The 11,496-nt window shown below is 45.5% G+C and overlaps 1 protein-coding gene across 1 annotated transcript in view; it reads right to left on the bottom strand.

The window, feature by feature from the left end:
• Positions 1-4,707: 4,707 nt before the first annotated feature.
• sh3yl1 (SH3 and SYLF domain containing 1) overlaps positions 4,708-11,496 on the bottom strand; it is a 9,766-nt gene continuing 2,977 nt past the window's right edge. Inside the window, exons 5-11 of the mRNA XM_060050991.1 lie at positions 11,431-11,496; positions 8,837-8,965; positions 8,609-8,753; positions 7,595-7,655; positions 5,729-5,782; positions 5,196-5,575; positions 4,708-4,954 (exon numbers count right to left, since the gene is read on the bottom strand). The exon at positions 11,431-11,496 is cut by the window's right edge and continues 47 nt beyond it. Coding sequence (XP_059906974.1) covers positions 5,364-5,575; positions 5,729-5,782; positions 7,595-7,655; positions 8,609-8,753; positions 8,837-8,965; positions 11,431-11,496 — 667 coding nt within the window. The 3' untranslated portion in view covers positions 4,708-4,954; positions 5,196-5,363. The remainder of the gene's footprint in view (positions 4,955-5,195; positions 5,576-5,728; positions 5,783-7,594; positions 7,656-8,608; positions 8,754-8,836; positions 8,966-11,430) is intronic.

Here is an 11,496-nt window from a genome sequence, read left to right as displayed (position 1 = left end):
TTTTTCACCTGCTGTCTAGCAAAAAATAGTCACATTAGAAAAACTACAACACCATACCGGATCTAGCTACACCGGAAACAAACCAACTAGTGCGCCGCACAAACTTGTTGGGGCAAGCAAGGATACGGACGGCGCTGCAAGGAACGTTTATGAACGCAATATTGTTATCCCGCAGTAATCAGCCCGACAGCCCTGAAACGTTAACGGCCCACCGAGAATTCTCCCGACTCTCCTGATTACGAGTCCGCCACCGTGTGTGTGTGTGTGTAGCCATTATTCGATAGCCTGGTAATGTGTATAGGCCTACGTACGGAAGGAATATTCAAGCAAGAGTTTTGTTCGAAAGTTCAGTGATTGAGACAAATAAAAGCCCGGGCTATTGAAGTTTCACGGTACCACTGTCATGCACCTACCCGATGTCAAGTGGACCAGGTTGAATTCACTGCGGGTCTCTCTTGTTATATCCATCTTACCAAATATATTTTATTACTGTCCTTCTCAACACTCTCTGATCTCACTAAAAGGCTAGCAGCACAAAATCTAGGGATATTTAGAATAGAAAAAAAAAGTGTGATTAATCGCGAGTTAACTATACTACATACTACGACGCTTTTCATTTGTGAACTTGTTTGCATTTGTGTGTGAACTGGTCTGTATATGTGGATTTTTGAGACTCTCCTGACGTGGCTAGATTCAAAAATGCACTTCTTTCAACAAGGAATTCTCTGTAGCCAATCAGATGCCTCCCTCGTTTTCAGCCAATCACAGGTTTTTAGATTGTCAGTGCCGTTAAAGGTTGGGTATTGGATTTGCGTAACGCCACCAGATTTTGAAAATACACAAAATGCACTCAAATGGTCCTACCCCCTCTCCTTCAACGCTGACTCTGACTCCACCCATTCCAAGTACATGGACGCGCAATCATGCACGAGCGAACACAGATGCGCGAGAGCGAGCCATTAGCTAGTTAGCTAGCTCCAGTAGCTACCGCAGGAAACAACAAGCAGAAGCTTGCTCTGGGTCACAAGCTTTGAGTACGTGCACGTAGGGGTCACGCACGGGGAGCGGGGGAGGGGGGAGTGCAGTACGACCGTTTGATTGACGTACTTACTGTCCAATGCAACTCGGTGGGTCTGGAAATCACTGGCTGGAGTTTTTCGAGCCCTGCCCGTTCCACAGATGATTGACTTGTTTAATTTTCATGTCAGTACTTCTAACTCAGTGGCTGTAAGTGGGTTATGATAAGGATTTCAAGTAATTTTGCAAAAAAGAGAATTCCATCGGCATAACTAAAACTCCACATGCCCCGAAAGAGGTGAATGGTTTTCACCTCTTTCGATGCTTTTATCCTCCCCTTGGAAAAAAGCGGTGAAGTGGAGCAGAGAGATGTCTGTACCAGAGTGGTGGTGACGTATATCATTTGCGCCGAGAGCAGCGAAGAGCTGTAGTTCAAAAGCGGCCTCACACAAAACCTAACATTATCAAACTGCTTTGCGAAAATGTTTAGTTTTCTTTGCATGAAAAAATATCATCTAAATCCACAAACAACATGCGTGTAATCCAGGGCATATAAAGACTGGGATCAGAAAATAATGACTTTCTCTCCATTGAAACCCATTCAATTTCTCGATCCAATAGGTCCCATGGGCTCTACCGGAAAGGGCGGGACTTCGCCACTCTATTCTTCAGAGGTCGGGACTGCAGTCATGTGATTGGCTGAAAACGAGGGAGGTATCTGATTAGCTACAGAGAGTTCCTCGTTGAAAATGCATTTGTGAATCCAGCCACGTCAGGAGAGTCTCAAAGATCCACATATAAATACAGTCCAGGGCCCCGTTTCCCCAAAGCATCGTTAGCCTAAGTGGATCGTGAAGTGCGTCGTACGAGCATCATACAGTTTTCACACCGTTTCCCGAAGCATCGTTGGTAACGAACATCTTGAAAACGCTCGTAGCTAACGAGGACTCCAGGGGTACTCGTAGGACGCTAAGAGCATCGTAACGCCTCGTTTCCACATACGTACATTCTCGTATGCGATCCAACTGTCTCCGACCGAAAGTCCATTCATTCCTATTTGATTCTCCGTTATGTCCGTTTTTCCTCCGAGACTCCTCCCCTCCGTAAAATTTCTGTCCGGTATGTCCGTAATATACGTTCAAAAAATTGAACTTTCGCCGTCGTTTTACGGAGATACCGTATGAAAGTTTTTATGTTTTTCACAAAACTTGTAGGCTAAGTACCTGGCAGGCCAAACTCCTCGGCGATCTCTTTCCAAGCCTGGTTGGTTTGTTTTTATCTCTGCATATGTCGATCCTCATGTTCCAAAGTACCGGTCTCCTATCCGCTTATCCGGGGTCGGGTCGCGGGGGGAGCAGCTCAAGCAGGGGGCTCCAGACTTCCCTTTCCCGGGCCACATTGACCAACTCTGACGGGGGGATCCCGAGGCGTTCCTAGGCCAGTGTTGAGATATAATCTCTCCACCTAGTCCTGGTTCTTCCCCGAGGTCTCCAGGGAGACGCCAGCCACCCTTCTGAGAAAACTCATCTCGGCCGCTTGTACCCGCGATCTCGTCCTTTCGGTCATCACCCAGCCCTCATGACCATAGGTGAGGATGGGAACGAAGATCGACCGGTAGATCGAGAGCTTTGCATGCGACTCAGCTCTCTTTTCGTTACAACGGTGCGGTAAAGCGAACGCAATACCGCCCCCGCTGCTCCGATTCTCCGGCCAATCTCACGCTCCATAGTACCCTCACTCGCGAACAAGACCCCGAGGCACTTGAACTCCTTCATCTTTTGTCCGTAAATAAAGTAATGCCCGTACGTAAAACACTAGCGACTCCTTCCGTAAATTTACGGAAGCACGGATACGAAAAACATACGTATGTGGAAACGAGGCGTTAGCCTACTATAGCCTCAGTGGCGTCACCAGCGGACATTCCTAGTATTGGATGCGTTTTATTAAAACATATCCAATACCACGGAATGCCCAGCTGGCGCAATTTCGCAACCAAAAACAGTGGTTACCGCCGATATATTACTCATAGACTACTGTGAGATTTAAACAGCAATGATTGAGACATGTTTGAAGTCAACCACAACATAATTTATTGCAATTTAAAATTCCAAAAATAAATACGCAGCCGAAATGTACCGATCAAACTCCACGTCACAAGGCATATGATGAAATCAAATGATTCCATTGCTCTTGTGTGGGAGGTCACTTTCAAGCTGCACTTGCTGTCTCCCTCTGATTTTATTTCAACCTTGGTGGTTAAAATGTCCTCATTGATCCATGACAGAAGACATAGGCTACTAAACATCATGCTGAGACCAGTGGGTCTCAGCATGATAATTTCTGCAGGCGTTTTTTGTTGCGATTGTTTGCATTAAGCAATGTAGGCGCTTCGTTGAGGCTGTGATGAAGTTCACTATTTATTGGGCCCTATCTAGACAGTAACGAACATCCCTGACCATAGATAATCGCGTTTGTAGTCAGTACAGATAAGGAAATCGCCGGACGTGCCAAGCTGCGACCGAACCAGCTTGGCAGTGTAAAAAGACCGAGCCTATAGCCTACTTCATCCTGCCCAACAATATGGGCAAGACCGAGCCTATAGCCTACTTCATCCTGTACAAAATGGGCAGGATGTAGACCAAGCTCTCCTAATAGGGTCAGCAACAGCCGTGTGTCAATGCCCAGCCTCTGCATTTGAATTATGGAACGTTGCATTTTTAATGTCTACAAATATTCTAGACTAGAGAGCCAATCAATGAAACCTTATGCGGAATCAGATAAAGTCGGCTCTCTTTGCTGCGCAAAGCACGTTTCAGAAATCAGCACATTAAGATAAATGTAGTTGTCACACAAGTTATTTTTGATTTTTGTTGATATGGAATTATTTCAGGGGGGAAAATGCTGTGAAAAATATTACACACAGTGCATTCAGGACCGATAAATATGTCGGCCTAGGCCTAATCAATTGTGCTTTGATATCTTTAGCATTCATATTATTGCAGTCTATTCTTTTCGTAGGCTACTCTGCGGTTGGCCTTGAGATATTTTAACGCTTTTTAACCCCATTTTCCTGCAACATTCCTGCGTCTCCCCCTCCTACGGAGCCCATTTCAGCACCATGTCAGTAGACAGTTACAATCCTACGAAATTCGTGAGTGCAGTGAACGCGCGTTCATGTTAAGAGGAGTTTCGTGAAATGCTCCAAAGAAATTTACAAAGGATCACAAGATCCATCGTGAGAATGATCGTACGAGCGTGGATCCCTCGTTATCGGGACACGGGGCTCAGAGGGACTCATTCACTGGTTACCTGGCTAACCCTAACCCTGGTCACACACAAATGAAAAGCGTCTTGTTAATTCAAGTTTAACAGTTTGTATATAAATGTAACAACATCCAAATACATTTTTGATGAAAATTGGCCAAAAAATGTAACTTAATATATTTATGGATTTATATTATAATTATTCAAAACAAGACAGAAATGTGTTTGTGAAATTTATTTTTGTTTATGGATTTATTGTTGATTTATAAATACCGATTTCCATTTGTGTGTGAATTGAAATGTATTTGTGAGAAGAGTAATTTATATATAAATCACAAAATACATTCGTGAATCTTTCTCTGTGCATTCATTATTAATGAGACTGTTCTGACCCCATAGATTTCCTCTAAATAACGGAGGAACGTGTTACATAAAATAAACTTTAATGTTCTCATATCAAAGTCACACCAGACATGTCCATAAAAGGCACTCCCTTGTGAATAACAGACATTAATATACCAACCCAAGGGATTATAAATAGAGAAAACAGGACGAGTTAACACGTGTTAACCATGAACCAGCCTTGACCTTAAATCTGTGTTAACTTTAAACCAGTTACTACCTTAAACCTGTTTTAAAGTTCACAGCCTTTAACCATGAAACAATATTTATCCTTAAGTCAGTTTAAACCCCAAAACAGTCTTAACCCTAAACCAGTTTAAACCCCAAAACAGTCTTAACCCTAAACCAGTTTAAACCCCGAAACAGTCTTAACCCTAAACCAGTTTAAACCCCCGAAACAGTCTTAACCCTAAACCAGTTTAAACCCCCGAAACAGTCTTAACCCTAAACCAGTTTAAACCCCCGAAACAGTCTTAACCCTAAACCAGTTTAAACCCCGAAACAGTCTTAACCCTAAACCAGTTTAAACCCCGAAACAGTCTTAACCCTAAACCAGTTTAAACCCCGAAACAGTCTTAACCCTAAACCAGTAGCCATGTGAGGTAGGTAGCATGTGAGTGGCATGTATGTAGCGTGTATGTTGCGTGTGATTAGCGTAGCCGTTAGCGTAGCCGTTAGCATCAGCTCCAGGAGACGAAGTTGGCGGGGAAGATGCCGGTGCGGCCGTCGGCCAGCCGGCCCTCCCACCAGTCGTACTCCGACTCCGTCCTGGTTACCACGGTGATGCAGTCGCCGGGGGCGATGCTCAGGTCCCCCGGCTGCTGGCCGGTGAACGGGTGTGTTGCCGTGACGACCAGGGGTCCGCTGGGCCCCTCTGGACCCGGAGCCCCTCCTTATCAGGGAACAGATCATTAAGGATCAATTAGATTAATATTTAATATTGGTCATTATTAACTGTGTGTGTGTGTGTGTGTGTGTGTGTGTGTGTGTGTGTGTGTGTGTGTGTGTGTGTGTGTGTGTGTGTGTGTGTGTGTGTGTGTGTCACCTGCTGCATTGGGGGGTTTGTAGACGGAGAGACTGGGGTACAGAGTTGGTTTGGCTGCAACACATTAAGGCTCATTGGTCGGCAGGGAATCACATTCAAGCAGGATAAGAACAACATGTTCTAGATTACCATCAGTGCTGGGGATAACGCGTTACAAAGTAACGTGTTACAGTAACGATATTACTTTGGGATAACGAAGTTAAGTAACGTATTACACAAAAAATATCGGTAACTACACTACTTTACTAGACTATAGTAACGCGCTTTCCTGCGTTCCCCAAGCCGTGTTTGCCTGCGTGTAAAGTTCTGATCTGCTGTGGTGCGTGCGTACGTGCTGCCTGTGTGTCTGCAGCGCCTGCTTGCTTCGGGAGTCGGCACGTTGCCATAGCGATCGATTTGAGTGACGTGGCTGCTTGTGTTGGAGCGCAGAAGCAAGTGACACAGAAATACATAACCAGGTTCATGGTAGAAGACATCCTTCCCCTGTCGACTATTGAATCACCCAGATTTAGGAAAATACTAGATAAAATACTCTTGACTTGCAAGCCAAAACATTTTCCCATTACCTGAAAGAGTTATACCGACATGGAATCGAAGCTCAAAATAATTTTTGAGTCCTCCCTTGATCATGTGTAACAAAAGTTACTTAGGAATGACACAGTGCACTGCATAGACAGCATTACTTTAAAACTTGAGAAGGCTGCTCTTGCGTGCAAGAGGGTGAGAGGAAGAAACACTTACAATGTCATAGCTTGCAAAATAGATCAGGTTCATTCAGCCTTTGGACCACATACAGTAACAGCATGCGTCACTGCCGCTTAAGTGCATTTCTGTTTTAATTGTGTGGGATAAAGTGACCTTTTTATATTTTTCATTGACCACTTTCCCAAAGCCTGTGTTTTGAAACGTGTGCGTTGCTACTGATTGACCTCACCATAGCCTACTTTATGTTCTTCTAGATTAACATCAACAGGTTAGTACAACGTGTTCTTCTAGATTAACGTCAACAGGTTAGTACAACGTGTTCTTCTAGATTAACGTCAACAGGTTAGTACAACGTGTTCTTCTAGATTAACGTCAACAGGTTAGTACAACGTGTTCTTCTAGATTAACGTCAACAGGATAGTACAACGTGTTCTTCTAGATTAACATCAACAGGTTAGTACAACGTGTTGTTCTAGATTAACGTCAACAGGTTAGTACAACGTGTTGTTCTAGATTAACATCAACAGGATAGTACAACGTGTTGTTCTAGATTAACATCAACAGGATAGTACAACGTGTTGTTCTAGATTAACATCAACAGGTTAGTACAACATGTTGTTCTAGATTAACATCAACAGGTTAGTACAACGTGTTATTCTAGATTAACTTTAACAGGTTAGTACAACATGTTATTCTAGATTAACATCAACAGGTTAGTACAACGTGTTGTTCTAGATTAACATCAACAGGATAGTACAATGTGTTGTTCTAGATTAACATCAACAGGATAGTACAACGTGTTATTCTAGATTAACTTTAACAGGTTAGTACAACATGTTGTTCTAGATTAACATCAACAGGTTAGTACAACGTGTTGTTCTAGATTAACATCAACAGGTTAGTACAACGTGTTGTTCTAGATTAACATCAACAGGTTAGTACAACGTGTTGTTCTAGATTAACATCAACAGGTTAGTACAACGTGTTGTTCTAGATTAACATCAACAGGTTAGTACAACGTGTTGTTCTAGATTAACATCAACAGGTTAGTACAACGTGTTGTTCTAGATTAACATCAACAGGTTAGTACAACGTGTTGTTCTAGATTAACATCAACAGGTTAGTACAACGTGTTGTTCTAGATTAACATGTTGATGTTACCTGGGGGGGGCGCGCAGTAGCTGGGGGGGCGGATCGGGGCTCTGGGCCTCGCTGGGCCGGCCTGGAGAGAAACAATCAATATAGAGAGACCAGCAGCAGAGAAACAATCAATATAGAGACCAGCAGCAGAGAAACAATCAATATAGAGAGACCAGCAGCAGAGAAACAATCAATATAGAGACCAGCAGCAGAGAAACAATCAATATAGAGAGACCAGCAGCAGAGAAACAATCAATATAGAGACCAGCAGCAGAGAAACAATCAATATAGAGACCAGCAGCAGCGAAACAATCAATATAGAGAGACCAGCAGCAGAGAAACAATCAATATAGAGACCAGCAGCAGAGAAACAATCAATATAGAGAGACCAGCAGCAGAGAAACAATCAATATAGAGAGGCCAGCAGGAAAGAAACCATCAGTATAGAGATACAAGCAGCAGAGATTAAATCAATATATAGAGAGCAGCAGGCCTGGAAAGAAACCATGTGTGTGTGATACCTTGGGTGTAAACCTCGGTGTACTGGTCCAGGACCCGGTAGAGGTCCTGGACCAGTACCCTGAGGTACTATGTGTGTGGTACCTTGGGCCCCAGGTGCTTGCTGGTCCAGGCGTCGGTGTAGGCGTCGGTGTACTGGTCCAGGACCTGGTAGAGGTCCTGGACCAGTACCCTGAGGTACTATGTGTGTGGTACCTTGGGCCCCAGGTGCTTGCTGGTCCAGGCGTCGGTGTAGGCGTCGGTGTACTGGTCCAGGACCTGGTAGAGGTCCTGGACCAGTACCCTGAGGTACTATGTGTGTGGTACCTTGGGCCCCAGGTGCTTGCTGGTCCAGGCGTCGGTGTACTGGTCCAGGACCTGGTAGAGGTCCTGGACCAGTACCCTGAGGTACTATGTGTGTGGTACCTTGGGCCCCAGGTGCTTGCTGGTCCAGGCGTCGGTGTAGGCGTCGGTGTACTGGTCCAGGACCTGGTAGAGGTCCTGGACCAGTACCCTGAGGTACTATGTGTGTGGTACCTTGGGCCCCAGGTGCTTGCTGGTCCAGGCGTCGGTGTAGGCGTCGGTGTACTGGTCCAGGACCTGGTAGAGGTCGTGGCAGGCGGCCGGAGGCTCCACGTCTCCGTTCAGGATAGCCGACGCCCGGATCACCTGGGAGTAGAACCTGCAGCACCCGGTCAGGAGGTCAGACAGACAGGTGGGCAGACAGACAGACGGGCGGGCAGACAGACAGACAGGCAGGCGTACTTCTGGTTGGTCTCCTTGCGCTCTATGAGGCAGGACCCCTCCAGGGAGATCCCGGCGAACAGCCCCCTGGAGTGGCAGTAGGTGAACACAGCCGCCGTGCTGCGCAGGAGCACATCCGCCTCCACGTTCCTACAGACACACAGACAGGTGGTCAGACAGACAGACAGACAGGTGCTCCTCAGGGCCACATCCGCCTCCACGTTCCTACAGACACACAGACAGGTGGTCAGACAGACAGAGAGACAGGCAGACAGACAGGTGCTCCTCAGGGCCACATCCGCCTCCACGTTCCTACAGACACACAGACAGGTGGTCAGACAGACAGAGAGACAGGCAGACAGACAGGTGCTCCTCAGGGCCACATCCGCCTCCACGTTCCTACAGACACACAGACAGGTGGTCAGACAGACAGAGAGACAGGCAGACAGACAGGTGCTCCTCAGGGCCACATCCGCCTCCACGTTCCTACAGACACACAGACAGGTGGTCGGACAGACAGAGAGACAGGCAGACAGACAGGTGCTCCTCAGGGCCACATCCGCCTCCACGTTCCTACAGACACACAGACAGGTGGTCAGACAGACAGAGAGACAGGCAGACAAGACAGGTGCTCCTCAGGGCCACATCCGCCTCCACGTTCCTACAGACACACAGACAGGTGGTCTGACAGACAGAGAGACACACTGGTGGTCAGACAGAGAGACAGACAGGTGGTCAGACAGACAGGTGCTCCTCAGGGCCACATCCGCCTCCACGTTCCTACAGACACACAGACAGGTGGTCAGACAGACAGACACACAGACAGGTGGTCAGACACAGACAGGTGGTCAGACAGACAGAGAGACAGACAGGTGGTCAGACGGACAGGTGCTCCTCAGGGCCACATCCGCCTCCACATTCCTACAGACACACAGACAGGTGGTCAGACAGACAGAGAGACAGACAGGTGGTCATTCAAAGACCACCTAAGAAGACCTATGTGTATAGTATATACATAGTGTGTTTATGAGGACCTGTGTGTATCGTATATATATAGTGTGTTTATGAGGACCTGTGTGTATCGTGTGGTTATTTTATATGGTGTGTATAGTGTATATGAGGACCTATGTATATAGTATATAAGAGGATCTATGTATATAGTGTGTATAGAGTATATGAGGACCTATGTATATAGTATATAAGAGGAACTATGTATATAGTGTGTATAGTGTATATGAGGACCTATTTATATACTGTGTATATGAGGACCTATGTATATAGTGTGTATATGAGGACCGATTTATATAGTGTGTATAGTGTATATGAGGACCTATGTATATAGTGTGTATAGTATATAAGAGGAACTATGTATATAGTGTGTATAGTGTATATGAGGACCTGCCAATGGGCCCCACTGTCACGGTGCAGTGTGTACAGTGTGTATACAGTGTGTATAGTGTATACAGTGTGTATAGTGTGTATACAGTGTATACAGTGTATATATAGTGTGTATAGTGTTTATGAGGACCTGCCCATCGGCCCCACTGCCACGGTGCAGTGTGTATAGTGTGTACAGTGTACAGTGTGTGTACAGAGTGTACAGTGTGTATAGTGTACAGTGTGTATACAGTGTGTATAGTATATACAGTGTGTACAGTGTGTATAGTGTACAGTGTGTGTACAGAGTGTACAGTGTGTATAGTGTACAGTGTGTATACAGTGTGTATAGTATATACAGTGTGTACAGTGTGTATAGTGTATACAGTGTGTATAGTGTGTATACAGTGTATATATAGTGTGTATAGTGTTTATGAGGACCTGCCCATCGGCCCCACTGCCACGGTGCAGTGTGTATAGTGTGTACAGTGTACAGTGTGTGTACAGTGTGTATACAGTGTGTATAGTGTACAGTGTGTATAGTATATACAGTGTGTACAGTGTGTATAGTGTATACAGTGTGTATAGTGTGTACAGTGTACAGTGTGTGTACAGAGTGTACAGTGTGTATACAGTGTACAGTGTGTATACAGTGTGTATAGTATATACAGTGTGTACAGTGTGTATAGTGTATACAGTGTGTATACAGTGTATATATAGTGTGTATAGTGTTTATGAGGACCTGCCCATCGGCCCCACTGCCACGGTGCAGTGTGTATAGTGTGTACAGTGTGTATACAGTGTATACAGTGTATATATAGTGTGTATAGTGTTTATGAGGACCTGCCCATCGGCCCCACTGCCACGGTGCAGTGTGTATAGTGTGTACAGTGTACAGTGTGTGTACAGAGTGTACAGTGTGTATACAGTGTGTATAGTGTACAGTGTGTATACAGTGTGTATAGTATATACAGTGTGTATAGTGTATACAGTGTGTATAGTGTGTATACAGTGTATATATAGTGTTTATGAGGACCTGCCCATCGGCCCCACTGCCACGGTGCAGTGTGTATAGTGTGTACAGTGTGTATACAGTGTATGCAGTGTATATATAGTGTGTATAGTGTTTATGAGGACCTGCCCATCGGCCCCACTGCCACGGTGCAGTGTGTATAGTGTGTACAGTGTGTATACAGTGTATGCAGTGTATATATAGTGTGTATAGTGTTTATGAGGACCTGCCCATCGGCCCCACTGCCACGGTGCAGTTCCCTCCAAGCGTCAGATTCCCTCCTTTAGTGAAG

Source organism: Gadus macrocephalus, chromosome 4 (genome assembly GCF_031168955.1).
Source record: "Gadus macrocephalus chromosome 4, ASM3116895v1".
NCBI lineage: Eukaryota > Metazoa > Chordata > Actinopteri > Gadiformes > Gadidae > Gadus > Gadus macrocephalus.
The sequence above is the reverse complement of the archived record's forward strand: the minus strand, read 5'-3'. Positions and strand labels throughout refer to the sequence as shown.